The sequence below is a fragment of the Rhinopithecus roxellana genome, chromosome 17 (assembly GCF_007565055.1).
Source record: "Rhinopithecus roxellana isolate Shanxi Qingling chromosome 17, ASM756505v1, whole genome shotgun sequence".
In the NCBI taxonomy this organism is placed as follows: Eukaryota; Metazoa; Chordata; class Mammalia; order Primates; family Cercopithecidae; genus Rhinopithecus; species Rhinopithecus roxellana.
Genome location: NC_044565.1, coordinates 73,998,757 through 74,023,847, shown reverse-complemented (window position 1 = coordinate 74,023,847; position 25,091 = coordinate 73,998,757). Strand labels below are relative to the sequence as shown.

Genomic DNA, 25,091 nt, shown 5'->3' with positions numbered 1-25,091 from the left:
TTCAAGTACCCAGTAGCAGTATGTGGCTAGTGACGCCTTTATTGAACAGCACAGATTTAGAGAACTGATCAGATTCAGGCTTTTTATTTTTATGTCAGGAAATAGAGAATGCCTGACTCTCTTCGTGTGGTGATATTGGCAGCCATTCATGAACATTGTTTTTATCTATTGATTTATTAGGGCTTGCAAAGTGGTGATACTGTATCCTTCTACCTTCATTTATTATCTATAATACTTATCTAAAGGAATACTTCCCAACCATGACTATTTGGTCACACCCCCGTCACCTGCCAAAAAGCCCTAAACAGTTCATATAGAAAAAGGATAAATAATGCTTGATCTTTTTCTTTTATTTACCAGTTTTCCAAATAATGTATTTGTTTCCTACCATTGTCCAAAAGTAACTGGAGAATATTTTGTTTTCTGTCATAGATATTTTAGCTTTCCTGCTTGGAATGTTAGTCAGTGTCCTTCAGAGAAACAGAACCAGTAGGGTATGTGTGTCTACACCTGTATAACTATATTTGTATCTATATCTATCTATATCCTTATCTGTAGATCTATTTATCTTCAATATAGAAAGAGATTTATTTGGAATTAACTCATGCCATTGTGGAGGCTGACAAGTGCCAAGATATGCGGTCGGCAAGCTGGAGACCCGGGAGAGCTGACGGTGCCGTTTCACTTTGAGTCTGAAGCCCTGAGAAATGGGAGAGCTAATGGAGAGTTAGAGACTGAGGATTGGTTGGTTGACTCAAGACCTAGGAATAGGCAGTATTTCAGTATGAAGGTGAAGGCAGAAGAAATATGATATTGTTGCTTGAAGGCTTAGTCAGGCAGGAGGAATTAGTTCTCTCTTACTTGGGGGAAGGTCAACCTTTTTGTTTTAGTCAGGCCTTCAACTGATGAGGTGGGGCCTACCCACATTAGGGAGGACAATCTGCTTTACTTAGTCTACTGATTGAAATGTTAACCTTATCTAGAAATACTCTCACAGATACATCCAGAAAAATGCTTGACCAAATGTCTGGGCACCCTCTGGTCCAGTTAAGTCAACACATAAAATTAACTGTCACATCCAGGCTCATTTTGTACATTTCCTGCCCTAAATAGTGTTGTCAATTAATGAATGCCCTTTGATGATACTTTTGATGATGAAAACACTTCGAGATTCATACTTTTCAAAGCTTTACCTTTAGTGTTTTTTCATTAGGAAAGGTGTAATTTCTTGAAAGTGATTACATTATCTTATACTTAATTTTTAGATGCCTTTTCTCACTTTTGGGAAAGAGGTTCTTGGTGTCCACTCTGTCACTGTCATGTTGATGTTTGTTTCTGATAAAGTACTTGAGAGAAGCATAGAATGAAAGCTTATAGCACAGAGTCATACCTAGTAAAATGGATACATGTGGCTTATAGTTATCTCTCCCTCTTCTCTTTCTTTTTTTTTTTTTTTGGCACAGTCTCACTCTGGTTGCTCAGGCTGGAATGCAGTGGCATAATCTTGGCTCACTGCAGCCTCAACTTCCCCAGACTCAGGTGATTCTCCCACCTCAGCCTTCTTGTGCTATCACACCTAGCTAATTTTTTGTATTTTTAGTAGAGATAGGGCTTCACCACTGTGTTGCCCAGGCTGGTCTCGACCTCCTGGACTCAATCCTCTTGCCTTGGCCTCCCAGAGTGGTGGGATTACAGGTGTGAGCCACCATGCCTGGCCATCTCTTTGTATCAACCTGAACAATTTTACCTCTTAGTATAACAACAGAATTATAGACACAATTGAGTTTATCCTCTTCATTTTTTTTACAGAAAAGGAAATAGAAGGCCACATCTGGTTATTGGGGATGACTTGGTCTTAGAGTCGTCAGCATGCTGTAGTGGGAGTTCAGAGCCAGACTAAAATGGCTCAGATTCTTAGCATTGCCATTCACTAGTCATATGACCTTGAGGAAACTTGATTTTTTTGGTTTATTTATAAACTAGAGATAATAACTATGTCATAGGATTACTGTGACAGTTAACCAGGATAACTTTTTTTTTTTTTTTTTTGAGTCATGGTCTCACTTTGTCACCCAGGCTGCAGTATGGTAGCATGATCTTGGCTCACTGCACCCTCTGCCTTCCAGGCACAAGTGATCCTCGCGCCTCAGCCTCCTGAGTAGCTGGGACTATAGGTGTGTGTAACCACGCCTAGCTAGTTTTTTTTTAAAATTTTTTGTGGAGACAGAGTCCCACTATGTTGCCCAGGCTGGTCTTGAAATCCTGAGCTCAAGCAATTCGCCCGCCTAGGCCTCCCCAAGTGCTGGGATTACAGGCATGAGCCACCACGACTGGCCCAAGATAACATATTTTAAAGAACCCAGTAGTGTGCCTGACACATTGTAGGTACACTGTAAATTCTGTTTTTTTCCTGTCCTCCCAGATTGCAGTTTTTTCTGGCATATTGTTGCCTCTTTTTTTTTTTTTGGTGGAGTCTTCCTTTATCACCCAGGCTAGAATGCAGTGGTATGATCTCGCTCACTGCAACCTCTGCCTCCCAGGTTCAGGCAGTTCTCCGGCCTCAGCCTCCTGAGTAGCTGGGATTATAGGTGTTCCCCACCACACCCAGCTAATTTTTGTATTTTCAGTAGAGAGGGGGATTTCCCACGTTGGCCAGGCTGGTCTCAAACTCCTGACCTCAAGTGATCTGTCCGTCTTAGCCTCCCAAGGTGCTGGGATTACAGGCGTGAGTCAGTGTACCTGGCCTCTTGCCTCCTTTTTGAATTTAACATCAAGTATGTCGAAATTAGCTGAAAATAATATGCTTTCCTTACATTTGTTACTTTATTTATAGTATTTGCTTAGCAAACTTTTTTCCTAATAGACTAAAAAAATTTGATCCTTCTCTGAATTTTTCTGGATGACAGTTACTGAAGTTTAAATTGAGAAGATTTGGCCAGGCCTGGTGGCTCACACCTGTAATCCTAGCACTTTGGGAGGCTTAGGCGGGCGGATCACTTGAGGTCAGGAGCTCAAGAGCAGTCTGACCAACATGGGGAAAACCCTCTCTCTACTGAAACTACAAAAATTAGCCTAGTGTGGTGGCGGGTGCCTGTAATCCCAGCTACTTGGGTGGCTGAGGCACAAGAATTGCTTGAACCCTGGAGGTGGAGGTTGCAGTGAGCCGAGAACACACCACTGCACTTCAGCCTGGGTAATAGAATGAGACTCTAAATAAATATATAAATTGAGAAGATTTTACTTTTCATATTGAAGCACTTTATCCAAAGTAAGTTTTGTTACTATATCCTAATTTATTGTAATTATTGAATATTAATTACAAATAGTTCTTAATCATATTTTGTATGTTAGTAGGGTACAGTGTAATTATTTTCATGCCTGTATTTTGCTACAGTAAACAGGATAATTTAGAAAGGCTATAATTAATAGATGTTCAAAAGTTGCTTTGATGTCCTTAGATGAAAGCTATGCTTCCAACACCAAATGCTAGTATTTTTAATTATCATTCTCCTTTTTAATTTGAAATAATGGCTTTGAGTACTGTAGTGCTAGCTACAGGATTCTTAGCCTGTAGTATTTAATGTGAATGTGCAGAAAACATTTTAGAAACTTTTTTTTTTTTGAGAGAGGATCTTGCTCTATCACCCAGGCTGCAGTGCAGTGGCGTGATAACGACTCACTGTAACTTCTGCCTCCTGGGTCCAAGCAGTTCTCATGCCTCACCCTCCCATGTAGCTGGGACTACAGGCATGTGCCGCCATACCCGGCTGATTTTTGTATTTTTAGCTGGGCTGGTCTTGAACCCCTGGCCTCAAGTGATCCGCCTTCCTGGGACTCCCAAAATGCTGGGATTATAGGCATGAGCCACCACACCAGTCCATAAATGATTAACATTCATCTTTCAAAAAATGCACTTTTAGATTCAGGTTGTTTGCTATTTGAGTACAGTTGCAGAAGCAATTTGTCAAATACTTGAATATTGACTTTCCTGTGACATTAATAGATAGCTTTCTTTGTTGTGAGGCAGACAAATACAATTGCTGATGCCTGAGGTTGTGTTTCATAAGGTAAATGAATTTTATTTGAAGTTCTGTAGACTTCAAATTGGGACATCCTTAAGGTGATGATGATGATATAGGAAGTTTGACTACCTTCATTTTTTTTTGGAGTGGTTTTCATTTGCTTTCTCCATTTTCTTGTACCTTATCTTATTTGCTGTAATTACTTGTAAATTCAACTTTTACCTGCAATCCCTGAAAAGTAACTGCTCAAAGGCTCCCAATTTCTCATAATCACTGAAATCAATTGACTGGCTTTTTTTTTTTTTTCTGTTCTCATTGTGCTTATTCATTAGAGTCGGATTCTGTTAATCTTCATGAAGGATATCATCTCTTTGCTTTCCTTGTACTGGATTTTCTCTTTATTTCTTGAGCTGCGCCTTTTTTCCCTTCCTTATTGGCCCAACTTCTTACTTCTATGCCTAAGTACCTGTATCTTAGGATTCAGTTTTTCTACATTTCTGTTGTCACCATCATCAGTCAGTTCACATTCAGATGGCTCTTATGCATTCTTTTGTCTTTACCACCTTAATTAAATGATTCTGAAATCTCTTTTTGTCCTTGATCCCTTTTCCTACACTTAAGGCTCTTACTCTTACTAATGGGAATCTTTACCTAGTTGCCTTGTTGTCTCCTATAACTTTTGGTGTGTCCAAAATCAGTCTTCATCTTAGAACAAGCTTCATGGCCTTCCTTTATCTTGTTATTGGTACTGGTATTATTATTCATCTAGCCCCATTTTAATAATCATTGACTCTTTCTCTTATCCCCCTTCAATTTCTTTAGGCACACAGTTTTAGTCTAACTTTAATTAACACAGTTTGGGCTGGGCACAGTGGGTCATGCCTGTAATCCCAGCACTTTGTGAGGCTGAGGCGGATGGATTGCTTGAGCCCAGGAGTTTGAGAACAGCTTGGTCAACATGGTGAAACCCCATCTCTACTAAAAATAAAAATTAACCAGGCGTGGTGTCGCATACCTGTGGTCCCAGCTACTCAGGAGTCTGAGGCAGAAGGATGACTTGAGCCAGGGAGGCGGAGGTTGCGCTGAACTGAGATCGTGCCACTGCATTCCGGCCTGGGTGATAGAACCAGAGCTTGTCTCAAAACAAAATGAAACAAAACAAAACAAAACAAAACAAAACACCACACACAGTTTGGGAGATGGTGGTGGCTTTTACAAAATTGAGGTTAGTTGATTGGTTATTTACTTAATTCATTTACTGAATCGGCCTAAGAGCAGGAGGAGGTTCTTATTTCTTAAATAGAAGTTTTGTGTTGACTATGGTTTAACAGAAAGTGCCACGGCGTTTTAGAATCCTTTGAAAATTGTTGGTGCTTGAGCATGACTGAGGCTCTGACCTTTTCTGTTATGATTTGCTGTTAATTGGAGAGGTACCACTTCAATCCAGGCACCTTTTTTTTTTTATATTAACACATCTGCTTCAGCGTCATATCAGAAAAGGTCAGAGCCTCAGTCATGCTCAAGCACCAACGACTTTAAAAAGAAGGTGTTTAGCAGAGTGGATACACACATACAACTCAACTTTTATGTTTAACTGTGCCCTTTGTTTCCAAAGTTAGTTTTCCCCCTAATTTATCAATATCACAACCCTCTGGAAAGTCTTTTATAGTGATGGCTGTTGTATCTGATTACCTTTTTTTTTATTCCCCTGTACATCTGAAACCTGGCATGCCCATTTCCCATCACTCAGTCCACAGTAGACATGTTTCTTGGCCAGTTATAAGGGCAGAGGTTGCTGGGATTCTTTTTTGGGCATCTTACGGTTGCTAAATCAGAAACTTTTTAGATAGATGAGCTGGCACTTGCAGTACTAGTGCTTAGTGAAAGAAGGAAACAGACCTCAACATGCCACAACAAATGCACAAAACCAAATATTGTATCACATTATAGTTAATTACTTCAGAAGGCAATTTAACTTCTCTAGATTATCTGTAAATGCTGACGAAGTCAGAGTGGAGCATAGCTGAAGCCCTTGCTAGACAAATAAAACTGCTGTAACTATTAATTTTGTTCATTAGAGAAGAATTATGAAGAAATATATTAATAAGGTGTTTCATGTTCTCTAGATTGTGCTTTTCTAGAATATTTTCATGTTCTCTGCTTCTTTCTACCAGATATTTGGTGATGGATATCATACTTAGGAAAGTAAAAGGAGAAAGTTCCTTTTTGCTAATAGGGAAACTTGGTCACCTTGGCCCACATATGATATATCTAATTGCTGTAATCTATATGTTATTTGTTAAACAGCAATTCTTAAAAGTTTGGTTTTATGCATTTTAACCTAGATTATTAATGTAGCTATTGTCTTAGGTTCAACAATGACTTGTTTTTAGCCAGGTTTAGCATTCAGAGGCCTTTTTCCACATTAGTAAACATATCTCACAGCATCATTGTTTATGACTTTATAGTATTCTGTTATATGATTGCACCATAATTTTTATTACTTAATTTTTTGATAGATAATACATGTATGTAGTGCAAAATACAAACGATCGGAAAGAGTATAGAGTGAAAAGCGGAGTGTCTCTCTTTGTTCCCTCTTCAGGATGCAGTAACTGTTACACATTTCTTTTTTTTTTTTTTTGAGATGGAATTTCGCTTTTGTTGCTTAGGCTGGAGTGCAATGGCACGATCTCAGTTCACCGCCACCTCCACCTCCCTGGTTCAAGTGATTCTCCTGCTTCAGCCTCCCAAGTAGTTGGGACTACAAGCACGTGCCATCACCCCAGCTAATTTTTGTATTTTTAGTGGAGATGGAGTTTCACCATGTTGGCCAGGATGGTCTCGATCTCTTGACCTCGTGATCCGCCTGCCTTGGCCTCCCAAAGTGCTGAGATTACAGGCGTGAGCCACTGCACCCGGCCTACACATTTCTTTTGTGTTCCTCCAGAGATATTCTACATAAATACAAACCAATACATAATCATGTATGATATATATGCACACATAAAAATGGCAACATATTGTACCTTCTGTTCTGTATAATGCTTGTTCTTCCCCCACAATTAAAAGATGTTCCATAGAGGTTCATAAAATTTTGCTTCATTGTTTTCCGGTTGCTTAATATTCTGGTTTAGAGTCTGCCAGAATTTAACTAGTTTATTTTTGACTAACTATTCAGTTTTCAAATTGTTTGTTCTGTCAGCTCACCCATGTGCAATCATTAGAACCTCTCTTGCCACATTTTACATGGTGTCATCCACTGGGCGTGATCTGCTTCTCCTAATCAAACTGTGAGTGAAAGCTCTTACAGAAGGAAATCTGTATCACACTGAATAGGGTGAGACAGTGCTTAATGTTTACAAATCTGTTTTGTGGTGGAAATATATGAAAAATAAAAATTCTAACTTTTCATTTTCTCTTAAGAAACTTCTTCTTTTTTTTAAAGAAATTGCATAAGAAGTGCTGCCTTGTGTGGGAAGTGTTATCCTAGTCCTGATTCTTTCCAGTCAGGCAGACTTACTTTATTTTTCCACATATTATGTTTTTGTTTTAGGATTTGAGTACTGAATTATCCCGATTACTACTATGGACTTATTGTAAACTCCAAAAAATAAAGAAAAAAGAAATATGCTACCTGCATTTGGAAGGAAATAATGATTTCTGTTTAGATCTGTTTTAGGGAAGTGCTGTGGACTCAACTTCAAGCATTTGTGTTACTTGAGGTGGTTGCTTTTTATGTCCAGATTTATATTTCCCTCACTAGAGTACTGGACCCTTTTGCCAGAGGGTAGACATGGTCTTTTTGAAGCCTTCATTTAAATTGGAAATAGGAGCATGGAGGAATATTGAAATAAACATGGATGGCCGAGCGTGGTGGCTCACGCCTGTACTACCAGCCCTTTGGGGGGCCGAGGCTGGTGGATCACCTGAGGTCAAGAGTTCAAGACAAACCTGACCAACATGGTAAAACCGCATCTTTACTGAATATACAAAATTAGTCGGGCCTGGTGGCACATGCTTATAATCTTAGCTACTTGGGAGGCTGAGGCTAGAGAATCATTTGAACCCCAGAGGTGGAGGTTGCAGTGAGCTGAGATCGCCCCATTGCACTCCAGTCTGAGCAGTAAGAGCAAAACTCCATTGCAAAAAAAAAAAAAAAAAAAAAGGTATTTTCAGTTAGACTGGAACATTCTCATGAATTTTTAGACTAAAACAGAAGATTTTAAAAGATAATTTTGAATTTAAGTGTCACCTAGGGTCTAAGAGTCTGAGTTTTATTTTCTTCCCTTATCAGTGTTATTTGGAAAAGCTGGAGAGGAATTAATTGAAGTGAGTCTAAGAAACAAGGGAGTTACTTAAGGCTTCAAAGTAGCTTGGAGGTAAAATTAATGTATTTATTTCTAATTTATAGACTATATGATTTCTCAATTATGCTGAAAAATCTCTGGTATAAACCTTCCAGGAGTCTGTTAGCTGCATTCATTGAGAATAGAGCATGTGCAAATAAACTCCTTTAAGGCAGTGGGCCTCACATTTGTTTGATTGTTTTTTTTTTTTTTTTTTTTTTGAGACAGGGTCTCACTGCATATTTGACCTCCTGGGCTCAAGTGATCTTCCTGCCTCAGCCCTGGAGTAGCTGGCGCTACAGGCATGCACCACCACACCTGGCTAATTTTTGTACTTTTTTGTAGAGATGGGGTTTCACCATGTTGCCCAGGCAGGTTTTGAACTTCTGAGCTCAAGTGATCCTATGACTTTGGACTTTCAAAGTACTGGGATTACAGGCATGAGCCACTGCGCCCAGTGTCACATTTTAATGTGCAGCGGTGTTTCCTGCAGAGGTTGTTAAAAATTCCTGGTTGCAATCCCAGAGATTGTAGCAGCACATCTCTGAGATAAAACCTAGGGATCTTTCTTTCTTTTTTCCTTCTCTTCCCGTCTCCCTCCTCCTCCCCCACCCCTTCCCCCGCCTCCCTTTTGAGACAGAGTTTCGCTATTACTGCCCAGACTGGAGTGCAGTGGCATTATCTCGTCTTACTGAAACCTCCGCCTCCTGGGTTCAAGCGATTCTCCTGTCTCAGCCTCCCGAGTAGCTGAGATGACATGCGTGCGCCACTATGCCCTGCTAATTCTTTGTCTTTTTAGTAGAGACAGAGTTTCACCATGTTGGTCAGGCTGATTTCGAACTCCTGACTTCAGATGATCCACCTGCCTTGGCTTCCCAAAGTGCTGGGATTATAGGTGTGAGCCACTGTGCCTGGCTGGGATCTTTCTTAAATAAACACATTACGTGATTCTGGTCTATAGACTACTTTTTGACTGTTACAGGAGTAAGAATTATGATTTTTTTTTAAATTTAATTTTTACAAAAATAGAGATAAGGTCTTGGTATGTTAAACAGGGGTCTCACTATGTTGACCAGGCTGATCACGAATTTCTGGCTTCAAGTGATCCTCCCACCTCGGCCTTCCAAAGTGCTAGGATTATAGGCATGAGCCACAAAGCCTGGCCAAGAGTTATGATTTCTGAAAGGATGAAAAATCATACCTCATTAGTTAAAAAGATTTAAAGGCAGGAGCGTGTAAACATTTTCAGGATTGTGGATAATTTAAAATAACACTATAGTGCAGCACAATAAGCTTGGTGTTGAAATTGGTTTGTCTTCTGTAAAGATTGATAGATACTAGTTGTTCCCTCTGTGTTAGTGATGGATAACTTGTGGCTGGCAAGAAGACTCAACAATCATGTTGCTATACGTGTCCCAAGTAGCAAATAAATATCTTAGAAGTCAAAATACCTTTGTCTTAGAATTTAAAATGGCTTTGATTTTAAGAAATCATAATATTGAACTTATTTCGAAATGCCAAATATCATTGAGGAGTGGGACGTTAGATTTTAATTTTATCAAATGGGAGCATGGGTTAAATGAGTTAATTTTTCAAAATATTATTTGGAGGAGAGTAGCGAGATTATGGCAAAATAGGCCTTGTCATGCATCATTTGGAATGGATGCAGTTTTGGATAACATTTTGAATATATGTATCAAAGTCTTATAAAGGGGCTGGGCATGGTGGCTCACACCTATAATCTCAGTACTTTGGGATGCCAAGGCGGGCACATCATTTGAGGTCAGGAGTTTGAGACCAGCCTGACCAACATGGTGAAACCCCATCTCTACTAAAAATACAAAAAATGAGCTGGACCTGATGGCGCACGTCTATAATCTCAGCTACTCGGGATGCTGAGGCAGGAGAATCGCTTGAACTTGGGAGGCGGAGGTTGCAGTGAACCAAGATCGTGCCCCTGCATTCCAGCTTGGGTGACAGAGTGAGACTGTCTCAAAAAAAGGGAAAAAAAAAAATCTTATGAAAGTTCATACTGATTTACATAGTAAGTCCATTTCTGAGAATCTCAGAAGGAGATAATCATGGTATTTTTTTTTTTTTTTTTGGGACAGAGTTTCACTCTGTTCCCCAGGCTGGAGTGCAATGGCATGATCTCAGCTCACTGTAACCTCTGCCTCTCAGGTTCAAGTGATTCTCCCGTCTCAGCCTCCTGAGTAGCTGGGATTACAGATGTGCGACCACCACGCCCAGCAAATTTTGTAGTTTTAGTAGAGACAGGATTTCACCATTTTGGCTAGGTTGGTCTTGAACTCCTGACCTCGTGATCTGCGCACGTTGGCCTCCCAAAGTGCTGGGATTACAGGTGTGAGACACCGTGCTGGCCAGAAATAATCTTAAATATGGAAAAAGCTTTAAAGTATAGATACATATTACAGAATTGTTTCTAATAACTCAAAAATTGGAAACAACCCAATGATTTTATATTAATGTGTAAGGAAACAGTGGTCCATTCACATTAGGAAATATTATTTAATCATACAGTGTCTTTGAAGAGTTTATAATATAGGGAAATACTTACACTAGAATGTTATGTAAATAAAAGTAGGCTACAGAATTATATATCATCTTAAAGACTAGAAGGAAATTTGGAAAATATTAATTTTGGTGATTTTTTAATAATTATGGGATTGTGATTCCCCTCATCCATGTTCTTCAAATTTCTGTACTGAGCACGCTTTTTTTCTAATGAAAAAATAGTGAGCAAAAATAAATATTTTGATCTTAAAAATAGTTTACATAAGATGCTATAATCAGATATTATAAAAGTATTTGGTGGCATTTGACAGAGCTAGGAAATTGATTTATAAACAGTGAATAGGGGTAGGAAGAGAGAATCCAAATTAATGGACTGTTACAGGAATCAGTGCTAAACCCGTTTTCAGATGAGGTGTTTGTAAATGATCTGGAAGAAGTAGACTGTGATCCTCCAAATTTGTAGCTCTTTTAGGTATGAAATGCCAATGGTATTGGTTTTAGCTCTATGAAAATTTTGAAACTATATATGAATGGACAGAAATGTAGTAAGTGATTTCCAGTTGGCCAAATCTAAGAGGTGGTTGGTACACACTAAAGATTATTTATTGGGATTGTTAATTGCCCTCTGCCATTGTGTTCTGAAGTACAGTGTAGCCAAAAATGTAAATAAATACTTAAAATGTTTACATAAATTAGTAGATAATAAGGAATCTAAGATATTTGGATTTGGCCTAACCTTTGAGGTTTATAAATCAAGGTGAACAATCAGTGTTTTTCACAGCATGATTTTATATTTTAATTTTAACTTTTTAAATTTGTTTTGATTTGATACAGTACTGCTCCGGATAGGTTTTGGATCAGACTTGCTGTGACAATTCTTGCACTCCCTAAAGTGCTGTACCAAGGGCATGTTATTTTCTGTGTGAGGAGCCCTATCAGATATATAAAAACAAACAACATCCCTTGAGATGTATCTAAAAATAGGATATGAATTTTGTAAAAAGCATAGCAATAAATTCCAAGTGTGTGATCATAGTAGGGCATTAGTAATGAGAGAAAGGATTTGGAGAAAGCTGCTGAAGTGTTACTTGTTTTTAAAATTAAATGAGGCTGGGCACGGTGGGTTACATCTGTAATCCCAGCTCTTCGGGATGCCGAGGTGGTTGGGTCACAAGGTCAAAAGTTCAATACCAGCTTGACCAAGATGATGAAACCTCATCTCTACTAAAGTACAAAAATTAGCCGGGTGCGGTGGCAGGCACCTATAATCCTAGCTACTCGGGAGGCTGAGGCAGAAGAATAGCTTGAACCTGGGATGTGGAGGTTGCAGTGAGCCGAGATTGTGCCACTGCACTCCAGTCCGGGTGGCAGAGTGAGACTCTGTCTCAATAAAAATAAAAACTAAATGAGATTTTGTAGTTGGTAAGGCTTCTCAGAAACACTTTTCATTGTAGTGAGAAACAGTGGTTCCCAAATACTGGTTTTTGATGAATTTTTCACTGTTCTGCATTGAAATTAAGAATATCAGAACATCATAGTGAGTGGAGTTTTCATAGTGGTAGTATATTTCATGAATTTTAAGATGTACGTTTTCCCACATTTTTTCATTTCTGAAATTGAGATGTGTTTTCCAGTCAGTGGCAACTTAAAATTGTCATTTGGAAAATAGTTGTCACTGCCTGTTCATATGTGAATTTGGTAGTTAATCCTGCTGATATGACTGACTGCACAAAGTCACCCCATTGATGTTTCAGTCAACATACTAGTTAAATACCAGTTACGGAAGGTGTACCATCCCTGGGTTGTTTTCTGAAACCTTCTGTTACATCATTCAGTGATACCTTTTGGTAAGATCAAGAAAGGGACTGCATTGAGACGTGGGCAATATTTGTCAGCAGCTTGGAAGAGAGTCCCAAAGCAATAGAGAAACACTTTCAAAAAAATGTTGAATCATGAATTCTCTTAATGGTACAAAGGACGATACTACGGAAAAACAATAATTACTGATGACTCTTAAGTAAAAAGCAATTTAATGATCAGATTGTGAATGTTGAGGAAAATTTTAAGAATACCTTATTTATTTTGCTTTTGTATTTTTTATAAGTACAAGAGTTATATGATAATACTTGTCTGAATAAGTTTTTTAAAAATTTTTAAAATTTGCATTATTTGATTTTCCTGTCCTGTCCTGTCCTGTCCTTCCCTTTCCTGTCCTGCCCCGCCCTTCCCCGCCCCGCCCCGCCCCGCCCCACCCCGCCCCGTTCTTCCGTGCCCCGTCCCGTCCCTTCCCTTCCCGTCCCTTCCCTTCCCGTCCCGTCCTTTCCTGTCCTGTGCCACTACTGGCTAAATTTTGTATTTTTAGTAGAGACAGGGTTTCGGCGTGTTGGCCAGTCTGGTCTCAAACTGCTGACCTCAAATAATCTACCCGCTTCGGCTTCCCAAAATGCTGGGATTACAAGTGTGAGCCACTGCGCCCTCTTTTGAAATTTTATTGGCCTATGAAAATCAGAGATCCAGGAACCGCTGTTTAAAAATTTCTGACTTATTCATCTTATTATTTATAGATTTCTCACTATAGATCAGTTTCTTAGTTTGGTTTGAACATATTTCACAGAATGATTAATAATGAAATACTGGGTGACAACAGCCTTACTTATATTTGGCTTTTTATGTGTTGCTTCTTGTTACCTTATACCCAGCCATGTGGGATTGAGTTTATTGTGCTAATAGGCAGGTATTACCTATAAAAGAATGGAAAAAGGTTGTGGCAGTTGGTCATTCTTTAACTTACATTTGTAGAATAGTTTGAGCAATACTGGAAGGCTCCCTTGTGAAGAAATGTTTCTCTTACCAGCTTGTCCTGGTATCTAAAATAGATATTTTCTTTATCTAGACCTTCGTTTTATCTCTAGAGGAAACTTTGTATACATACGGATTTGCAAATTCCATGACAGCTATTGATCTAGATGGGTTGCTGGAGTATAGCCTCTAGGCCAGCAACATTGCTCAGCTGAGAAGCATGTTAGAAATGCAGAATCTCAGTCCTACTCTATAACTGTAGGATCAGAATCAGCATTTCAACAAGATTCTCAGGTGGTTCATACTCATATGAAGTTTGAAAAGAGTTTATAGAACACATGACTTTTGTCTAGAGTAAGGAGGAGGAGCAGGCTAAACAGCGATAGAGAAGTATAGGAAACCAATTTGGCTTAGTTGATTAACTTATTTTAGAATGGTTCTACTAATAGTTGCAAGAGAATTATTGAAAAGTAGGGGTGTGTGTGTGTGTGTGTGTGTGTGTGTGCGTGCGTGCGTGCGCACATTTAGTGTCTGGTTTTGTCACCATGCAAATAAACTTACTTGGAAAATACTCTTTGAGTCAAGTGGCATTCAAATAGAAGTGTTACTGAATTTCCTACAGCTCATTGTTTATTATTTATTTCTTGAGGAAATACCTCAGCTTAATTCTTTGGGAACCTACTTTTACTGTTTTATCCAAAAAAGTAAATGCCCATTTATCCCTCTTAAGGGCAGGATCACACAAACATTAAGTAGTTTTGCTAGGATTTAGCAATGCTTTTTCTTTTTCCATTTATCCGTGTTTCTTCAAATCCAGTGGTATTTGAAAACCAAAGCACATATTTCTACATCCTTCATGTATCAAGGATACCATATTGCTAGGTATTGGCTAGTCTCTGTGAAAGAACTCAGATTCGCCTTTTTACTTGACACTTTATAGGTAATTAAGCAATCATACATAATAAATAGATATGCTTAATTATCTTATTCAAAGATAAGTGAGGTTGGTGGCAGTGGGGTGGATGAATTCAGGTGTATTTTCTTTGCTTTTATCTGTTTTTCACATTGGTTTTGTAAACTTCCTGTGTTGTGGACGTTTTTTGTATTTTTGGTAGAGATGGGGTGTCACCATGTTGGCCAGGATAGTCTTGAACTCCTGAGCTCAGGTGATCCGCCTGTGTCGGCCTCCCAAAGTCTGGGATCACAGGCATGAGCTACCGCACCAGGCCCGGTATTGTTATCTTATTGGACCACTATGGAATATGCGGTTCATTGTTGACCAAAACGTCATTATGTGACTTGTGACTTATTTTTCCTTAAGTTAATAATGAAATTACTTTGTATAAGTTTTTTGGTAACTGTTCTTAAATTCCGATTTTAAGATGAACTCCATCGTTTAATCACTGAGTCAGACTTTTTTTTGTACTTTGGCAATTTACAGATTTACTTGACCTGTTTATGTGTAGCGTTCTAAATATATACAGAAGGATTTCCAAAATCAGTAGATGCTTAATTTCAGTGCATGTTATTGAAATACAAATTTTAAAAAAAGGAATAAATACCATTTCATACTCAGATTGACAAAAATGAAAAATCCTGACAGTATCAAATATTGGCAAGGATGTAGAGGAATGGGAACCTTTAACTATTGCTTGTGTTAGCAATGATGAAATACAATTAAAACCAAAATCAGCTTGCCCCAGAAAACATCTCTTCAAAGGCAGAAGAAAAAGGAAACAATTTCAGTTTTGAATAAGTATTAAACCAGAATGACATGTGTATCACAAGCAATCTGATAAAAGATTGCAAAGACCAAAAGAATGCTCACCCTTACATATAGTGAAGTAGATGCAACCCATTACATAAATGTTCTCAAGATAAATAGTAAATAGTGTTCAAGTAACAGGACATGATACCATCATTTGTCACACATAGTTTATCCTAAATTCACTTGGTAACTGGAGCAAACTTGTGTGTGAATGAATTGGCTTTTTCTAAAGGAAAAATGAACTCATATCTTTATGACAGGATGTAATTTTACAACTTGGAACTAGATGGCCTGCCAAAGTTAGGCACCCTGTCCTCCCACAGAAACTGGGAGATAAGGGTGCCATCTCTCTTGATGATCTCATTTGAAAGAGATGGCTATAAGGTTCTTGAGAAAGGCAGTTTTGGGCTGCTGGCTAGCTTTTGCAAAGATTTACATACATCTCTAAGCAGGCAGAGAAAGAATTTACCAGGTTTTGAAAGAAAATCCTCTAAGTAAAAGGGGTGGGGGAGTACAGGTAGATTTAGGCCTCCTATTTTAAATTTTCATTTGCCTGTATACTGATGGATAAGTTGATCCAGCTACCTTAGTGGGCAACTTAGCAATGTTGTAGTCGAATTGAAGAAGAGTACACCCTCTGATTTAGCACTTTTACTTTTAGAGAAACTGTTAACACATGTTCATAGGATACTTGTGGCAGTATGTATTAATAGTGAAATATTGGCAACAACCAAAATATTTGTAAGTAGGAAAGTGAATAAATTTTGCTATATTCATATAGTGTAATACTGTACAGCTTTGCAAATGAATGATTTAGGGCAGCATATGTCAACTTAAGTAATTTTCAAAAACAATGTTGAATTACTAAAGCAAGTTGCAGAAGAAGGATATGTACAATATATTGATACAACATTTGAAAACATGCAGAACAATACCATGTATTGTTTATTGATACATATACAGTGAAAGTAGAATAGAATGATAAACATCAAAATCAGGAAGTGGTTACCTCTAAGGAGGGAGGTGTACAAAGGGATCAGCAAGAGATCCATTTATTTCTTAACCAAGGAAAATCTTAAGTAAATAAGGTAGAATGTTAAGATTTAATTTATTTAGGCAGTGGGTATGTGTGTGTTTGTTATATTATTACCTAGATTCTTTTGTAATGTTTAAATATTTAATGATTAAAAGTTTTAAAAGAAAGAATGGATGGCAAGCGGTGGAAGGAAGTGAGGACATCTCTTCAAGAAAATTTGTTGTAAAGGGAACCAACAAAATGGAGAGGTAGTTGAAGGGAAATCAATCAGTGTTAGTATGACACATTTGCATGCTAATAATAATCAAGTAAAAAGGGAAGAATTGGTATAGGAGACCTATAATAGTTATGGGAACAGAATCCTTGAGAAAGAAAAAAATAATGGGGTCCAGTACAGAAATACTGTTTGACTCTTGATAGGAACAAAGACAATTTGTTGGAATAGGAGGGAAAGCAGAATAAGTGGTGGGAAGATGAAGTAGTTATCTTCTGAATTTAGAGTGGCCAACATCCAGGTTTGCTTGTGATTTAGCAGTTTCTCAGAATGCGGGACTTGCAGTGCTTAAACTGGGAAAGTCTTGGGCCAACTTCTGATTGTTTTTCCTTGACAAAATGAAAAGCATCAATTATCTTCTGGAAGTGATAAGGGGATGAAGGAAGTATTGAGGCTTAAGGTGAAGAGAGAAGCTATGAGTTAATTCTCTAAAAGATAGGAGAGCAGATTCACTACGTTAATGTGATAGGATTTCTGAGCATTTCAGGGGTCTGCTGAAATTTATGGTTATTATTTTAAAGTTTATGTGGTTGTATTTCTCTTCAGTCTCGTTCAGCTATTCAGGTAAAAGTACTGAGTTAAGTGGAAAGTTGGTTTTAAACTATGTTTTGACTGTGATGGAGGGAGAGAGGAGCAGAGGAGTGAGGCCACAGGCAAGGAAATTATTGTGTTGATGGATTTTTGAGTCTCAGGCTAGGTAAGAAGTAAAGAGAAACGAAGGAGAGTGGAAAAATTTGTACGGTCTGTTGGAGTTAACAGGTTTCTGGTAGTGAATTGGAAAGATGTGTATAGTATATTGAGTAAAGAAGCTGAGATCCTTAAAATTGAGATTTTTAAGGTAATGTAGTTACTGGTTATGGATTTCATTGTGAGAATAGGGGACTGGAGTGGGAGGGAAGAATAGATCAGTAGTAAATACACATATCTCAAAAAGATCATCTTCTGTGGATGTCATTTCAGTGATTAATCTGTAGAGCAGATTTTGGTGCTCTATAACATATTCAGTTATTTCCTCTTCATATACTGAGAGTCTTCTGCTTCCTGTTTTATTTTGTTTAAATATTGCCTCAACTTGTAAATCACGTTGTATTGCTCTGAAATGAAGACAGCTGTAAATAAGTAAATCGATAAAAGCAAATTTTGTTTAGTCAGAATTTGGCCTTTTCATATGGCTTGTTAGAGACTGTGCAGTTGGTAAATTCAAACATTAACGTCCCCACTAACATAATAGTTTGATGATCCTATTGCTCATTAAGCTAGTATAGTCCCACGTAAGTTCAGTGAGGGCTTTATGCCATGTATGGTTATCTGTAGTACATTGCTTTGCTGACTCTAATTTTGTCATTGTCTTTTTATAGGACCGCAGCTGAATGCACAGCTAGAAGGTTGGCTTTCTCAAGTACAGTCTACAAAAAGACCTGCTAGAGCCATTATTGCACCGTGAGTCTTTGGTTTTTGTTTTTGTTTTGTTTTGTTTTGTTTTTTGAGAAGGAGTCTCCCTCTGTCGCCCAGGCTGAAGTACAGTGGCACGATCTCGGCTCACTGCAACCTCTGCCTCTGGGGTTCAAGCGACTCTCCTGCCTCAGCCTCCTGAGCAGCTGGGACTACAGGCCTGTGCCACCACACCTGGCCGATTTTTGTATTTTTAGTAGAGACGGGGTTTTACCATGTTGGCCAGGCTGGTCTTAAACTGCTGACCTCAAATGATCCACCCGCCTCATTCTCTCTCACACCTGGCCTGCACTGTAACTTTTAAGAGTCTACTTAAAACCTTTTTTGTATGTTTATTTTTAGTAAATGAGTATCTACAGATTGAACTAAAAATTAAAAACTAAAGCCTGTATTGAGCTGAAGAAATTGTATTCAGTAATTTTCACAATTCTTGTGGGTTTTCACTATAACTTAAGGATAAAAGAATTGGCTACTTTGGCTGGGTGTGGTGGCTCACGCCTGTAATTCCAGCACTTTGGGAGGCCAAGGTGGGAGGATTGCTTGAGGTCAGGAGTTTGAGACCAGCTTGGGCAACATGGTGAGACTCCATCTCTACTAAAAATACAAAAATTAGCTGGGTGTGATAGTACGCTTATAGTCCCAGCTAAGCTACGGGGGGTGGCGGTGGCGGGGTTCTGAGGTGGGGGGATCGCTTAATCCTGGGAGGCAGAGGTTGTGGTGAGCCAGATCATGCCATTGCACTCCAGCCTGGGTGACAGAGTGAGACACTATCTCAAAAAAAGAAAAAAAAAAAAAAAAAGAATTGGCTACTTTAGTTCCTCAGATGCAGTAATTTCAAAATGTATTTTTGATAATAAACCTGACTTTTAAAGAAAAGGGTGTTTTGCATTAGGTAAACTTGCCAATTTCGGTAGTCATTGCTGTAAATGAATAAGTTCTATTTTAAATATTAAAGATATCTAATTTAATCCCGATGATTTTTAATTTATAATGAAAAAGATATATTAAACATAGTATGGTGCAACATGGAATAGCAACTTAATTTTTGAGGAGGGGTAGATTGTATCTTTTTTTAATTGAGAAAATCTGATTGTTTTGTCTTTGGATTTTAGAGTTTGCTTTTTAGAACTGCAAGCTAGCACATACACAGTTAATGATGTGTGTCTGTGTATGATATGAATTCAGCTAATTTTGATTTGGTTTCCAGAGCTAACCTTCACAACATACTGTTTGAAACACATGGTAACATTTTTTCTGAGAAGAGTGAAGGTTTACTCTGCGCCATTTATCTCATAGCGTGTTGTTTGTGACTTCTATTGGGTTAAGGTGCGTGCCCTGATAAATAGTAAATAGTGATGACAATATGTAATAGCCATTTTTAATCAATATCAGAATTAAATGAGTAAATAGTAAATACGCATAAATAGCCTACTATTAATGGTAGGCATTTTGTATACCAAATATTTTGTTAAATGCCTTATTTGTATATCTAATTTGATCTCATTTAGTGGGTGCAGGAGCCTGACTCCTACTTCCAAACTATGTGACATGCACCTTTTTTATCCATTGGGACTTCAGCTCCTCACTGGTAAAGGTGGAATAATAATAGTATTTCCTTAACGCTTTTAACACAAGATTAAATGAACTAATCTTTATAAAACTTATAGCAAATGACTTACTACTATTTATTTAGTCATTTACATACCAGGCTAAAGGCTAAGTGCTCTTCTTTGTGCTGCTTTTTGAGTAAATCAAAATTGCTACTCTTGTGGTACTAGCATTTTGGTACTATGGAAGACAGGCAGCAAACAATTAATTATATTCTGTGTCAGGTGCTGATGGGTGCTAAGAAGAAAAATAAAGCAGATAGAGGATTGAGAGTGACAGTATGGGTAGGGAGTTACTGTTTTATATAGGATTAGTAAGAATAGGACTCCCTGGTAAGGCAACATTTCAGTCTGAATGATGTGAGACAGCAAGCTGTGCAGATACCTGGGGGAAGAGGGTTTCAGGTTGAGGAACAGCGAGCACAAAGGCTCTGGGGCGAGAGTATGCTTAGTGTGTTTGAGGAGAAGCAAGGAGGCCTGTGCAGCTGGAGTGGCAGTACAAGGGGAAGACTGGTAGATGAGATAGGCAGCAGAGGGCTAGATCATGAAGAGGTTTTGTAGTCATAAGGACTTTGGTTTTTGTTCTAGTGATATGGCAAGTCATGACAAGTTTTGAGCAGTAGAATGACATGATCTGACTTAGGTTTGAAAAGGATTACTCTTGTTGCTGTATAGATATTATAGTGTGTGGGAACAGGGAGTCCAGTTTAGGAAGCTTATTTTACAATTAAAATTACAGAAAAGAGATGACACAGTGGCTTGGACTGCGGAATTGAGGCAGAGATGATGAGAAGTAGTGTATTCTGGATATGTTTTAAAGGTTGGACCAACAAGATAGAAGAAGAGTCAAGAATGACACTTGGTTAGGGACAGTGGCTCACGCCTGTAATCCCAACACTTTGGGAGGCCTAAGCAGGAGGATTGCTTGAGGCCAGGAGTTTGAGATCAGCCTGCGCAACAAAGCAAGACTCCATCTCTACAAAAATTAGCTGGGTGTGGTGGGATGCAACTGTAGTCCTAGCCACCTGGTAGATTGAGGCAGGAGGATCCCTTGAGCCCAGGAGTTTGAGGCTACAGTGAGCTATGGTCTGTTTGTACCACTGTACTCCCGCTTGGGCGACAGTGAGATACCCTGTGTTTAAATATATTTTTAAAGACATGGTTGAAAATATCATGACTGAATGATTCTTAAATTTTGTCCCTAGAAGGATGGAATTACCTTTTTATTGATGAGAGGAAGACAAGTGAAAGTATGGAGTAGATTCTGAAGTGTTCATATAGAATCTAGGTTTTTGGTTTTGATCTTGTTAGTGTTGAGGTGCTTATTAGATGTCCAAATGGAGATTTAGAATGGACAGCTGGCTATATGAATCTAGAGTACAAAGAGGCACCAGACTTGAGATAGAAATAAGGGCTTTATTAGTATATATCATCACAGAGGGTATGGTTGCCTAGGGAATAAAATAAAGATAAACAGGAGAAGAGTTTCAAGGACTAGGCCCTTGGACCAGCCACCTTTTTATGTGTGTGGGAGGAAAAAGTGATCAGCTGTATCAAATGCTGCCAGTGAGGATGGGGATTGATAATTGGATTTGGCAATGTGGAAATTACTGGTGACCTTAAGAAGAAAAGTTTCTTTTCTTGGGTGGTGGAAAATGAAAGTGTTATTGGAGTAGGTTCAGGAAAGAATGAGAGGTGAGGGCGATGAAGACGTAAGTATAGATAGTTTTTTGAGGAATTTTGCTGTAAAACAGAGAAATAGGATAATATCTCTATGGTAAGGAGGATTTCTATTTCATTTGTGAGATTTTAAAGTGTTTGTATATGAAGTGAGTCAGTAGGGGAAGAAAAATTGATGCAGGGATAAGAGGGGACATTTACCTAAGTGAGATCCTTAATTAGGTGAGAAACAATGGATTAATAATAATTTCTTTATAATAACTCACAAGAGACATTTTATTCTCATTTCATCAATTTGCTGGTATTTGACTATTATGGTATGCTACCTTTCCAGTTAAAACTTGTTCTAAATTTGGGAGCTGAGTTGAATCAACATATAATTAAGTTGAGGTTAGTCTTCATATAAAAGTTGCCAGACTTGTTTCCTTCTTGTAATTAATTTTAAATTGGAATCATTGGGAGTGACCTGGGAAATGGAATGTTTTAGCCTAAATTACAAATATGTTGATTTCCAAGTTACCCCAGATTTTAAAATGGATATTTGAAAATAGTTTTGGCTTTGGTGTGTTTCTGTTACATACTGACTTTGTATATAATGTATAATAAATGTTATAATAAACATATAAACATATAAAAACATATATAAATGTAAATGTATATAAATGTGCATTCATAGGCAATTTCTATTTTGTTAACATAGGAAGACTTTAAGTATAGCCAAGTTTTATCTTATATGGTTTCCAGAAGTAACTATTTTCCTTTCCAAGGTTACCTTTTTTTTGAGGTAGAAAATAAATATTTCATTGTTACTGGGTGCAGTGGCTCATGTTTGTAATCCCAACACTTTGGGAGCCTGAGGTGGGAAGATCGCTTGAGCTCAGGAGTTTGAGACTAGCCTGGGCAACATGGCGAAACGCCCTCTACAAAAAATACAAAAATTAGCTGGGTGTGGTGGCATGTGCCTGCAGCCCCAGCTACTCCAGAAGCTGAGATGGGAGGATTGCTTGAGCCCGTGAGATTGGGGCTGCACTGAGCTGAGATCGCACCACTGCACTCCAGCCTGGGTGATGGGAGTGAGACCCTGTCTCAAAAAAAAAAAAAAAAAGATAAGAAATTATTGTTGTATGGCATGAAAGGGTCTTATGCTATATAGTAATTAGAAAAATCACATTAATCAAAAACTTACTTTAAGTTTTATAAATGTTAGCTCTCTAGTACTTGGTTTTCTTAGTTTTTTTAAATCTTTATAGGCATGAATCATATCATGGAAACCTTAAATAAACTCACAACCTGGATATAGTTGTAACTAATTAGGCTGTGTGAAAATGGCAAGTTTTTGAAAGTGCTTAAAAATATTGTTCATTTTTATATTGATATAGATTAAATAGAATAAATATCATTAAAGAATAAATATTGACAGAACTGTTGTTCTGTCTTAATGAATTCTAATCTATGTGACATAAGGCAGGCACATTTGGAGGATTTAAAAGAAATTAATTTGATTAGAAATGTACTGTGGTTGTCAGAACTACCTTACCTTGATGTGTAGGAGACAGTATGTGTCCCAGGGATATGTGTTGAAATGATCTCGAGCTAAAAGTCTGAAAAGCCTTTCTACATGACGTCCAGATATCTTCAAACCAATCTTCTTGCTTGTCTTGCAGTATGCAGAAATATGTCAGCAACCCCTAGAATGAAGTTGTACAGATATGCATCACTTAAGAAACTTACTGAATATAAAAAATAATCAAATAATTGGTTAACATGATGAATTTTTTTTTTTTTACTATAAAACAGGTACTTTGAATATTGAAGCCACCCTTATACATTTAAAATACTTGATATTAGTTAACCTAGAAAGAGTTTGACTTGATATTAGTTAACCTAGTAGTAGTAGAGTGGAAGAAAGGATACTTTCACTTTTCATTGTGTACCCTTTATTGTTTGACTTTTTTGCTGTGTGCATGTATTACTTTTAATATAAAATTAGTTTAAAAAATGTAAATGCTTAAAAGCATGTATATAGAAGACCAGTTTGTATATAGTGAAGCATACTTAAACAGTGCTCTACCACTGGATATCATGAGACAATGAATCTTCGTACATTATTTAGTTCTTCAAGTTACTGAGGATGCACAGCTTATTTGTCTCTAATTATTGTTTGTACTAAGCCATAGGATATTCATGCCAAAGTCTCAAATCCTATATGACAGTATAAAAAATATCTAGATACACAACATTATGGTTATTCTTATTTGACTTCAATAACTTTAATAACTCTCCTTAGCTCAGACTATTTAATATTTATGAGATTCTATTATGTAAAAAGAAAATATTCTGAATAATAACTATGTAACTTGGACTTTTTTTGGGCATAATTATCTACTTAGATATTTTTTATCAAAACAGGAATCTTGAAGGCCATTGAGCAATGCCTACAAAATAAAAGAATAAAAGACTAGGTACAGCAAAATAAATTTGAGAGAGGCAATGTGGAAGCTGCTGCATTTGCGAATTATATAGGGCCAGTTGTCAATCAAGTTGATCCCATCTGTTCAGAGAAGTTTTCTAATTTAGTTTCTGGCTTTTTAGATCTTACCTTAGCTTAAGTAGATCTTGTGACTTTTCTTATTGTTGGAGGAGATCTTCCCATTTCGTCTGGTTCAGTCTTCTCATTTCATCTAGTTCAAACTTTTTATTTTGCATTTTGCTACTATTAAGTAGAACTAGGACTATTGGACCTGACCTTGTTGAATCCTAGTTAAGTATTCCTTTATTATTCCCTGTATCCTCTTTGATGAAAAGCCTTACATAGGATGTGTGGTAGACTCTTGGCATTGACAATTTATACTATTCACCTGTGACCTTGAAAGTCTCAGAATGAACAAGTGAAAATCTATGTCCTGTAGTAATTGTTCATTTTTCTATGGTAAGAATTTGAATTATAACCACACTGCAAGGTTGCTGTGTGGGAAACCGTCACTTAACCAGTAAATGTTCATGAGCAATGAATGGCCTTTGCATCCTCACTTGATTGCAGCTCCACAGGGAAAAACAGAAATTCTGGTGTCAGGAACTGGTCTTGCTGATGTAAAGGGTCTGCTGTGTAGGAGCAAAGGGAGAAGCAAAAGCATTAAAAGAAGGATCACTTTTTAGAGGCAAGGTTTTAGCCTAATAAAATGTTGTAGGTATTAAGCATAATTTTGTGTTTGCCTTCATGATATGATAGGTTGAGAAACAGTGACTTGGAAAAGCTGGTTGGGGATGACTTTTTGCATGAAGGACTTTAAGAGCTTTTAAAAGACTAAGTGAGATAGGCCAGATGTGGTGGCTCACGCCTGTAATCCCAGCACTTTGGGAGGCCAAGGTGGGCGGATCACAAGGTCAGGAGTTCGAGACTAGCCTGGCAAATATGGTGAAACCCCATCAAGAAAAATTAGCCGGGCGTGGTGGCGGACGCCTGTAGTCCCAGCTACTGGGGAGGCTGAGTCAGGAGAATAGCTTGAACTCGGGAGGCGGAGGTCGCAGTGAGCTGAGATCGGGCCACTGCACTCCAGCCTGGGTGACAG

At 38.0% G+C, this 25,091-nt stretch overlaps 1 protein-coding gene across 4 annotated transcripts in view; it reads left to right on the top strand.

Annotated features, from left to right (window-relative positions):
* Nucleotides 1-25,091, top strand: part of MEMO1 (mediator of cell motility 1) — a 147,891-nt gene that overhangs the window by 49,811 nt on the left and 72,989 nt on the right. For all 4 annotated transcript variants that reach the window (XM_030920818.1, XM_030920819.1, XM_030920816.1 and 1 more), the window contains one exon: nucleotides 18,142-18,223. Coding sequence is in view for 2 of the 4 variants with exons in the window: in XM_030920816.1 (XP_030776676.1) it covers nucleotides 18,142-18,223 (82 nt within the window). In the remaining 2 variants the exon portion in view is untranslated. The remainder of the gene's footprint in view (nucleotides 1-18,141; nucleotides 18,224-25,091) is intronic.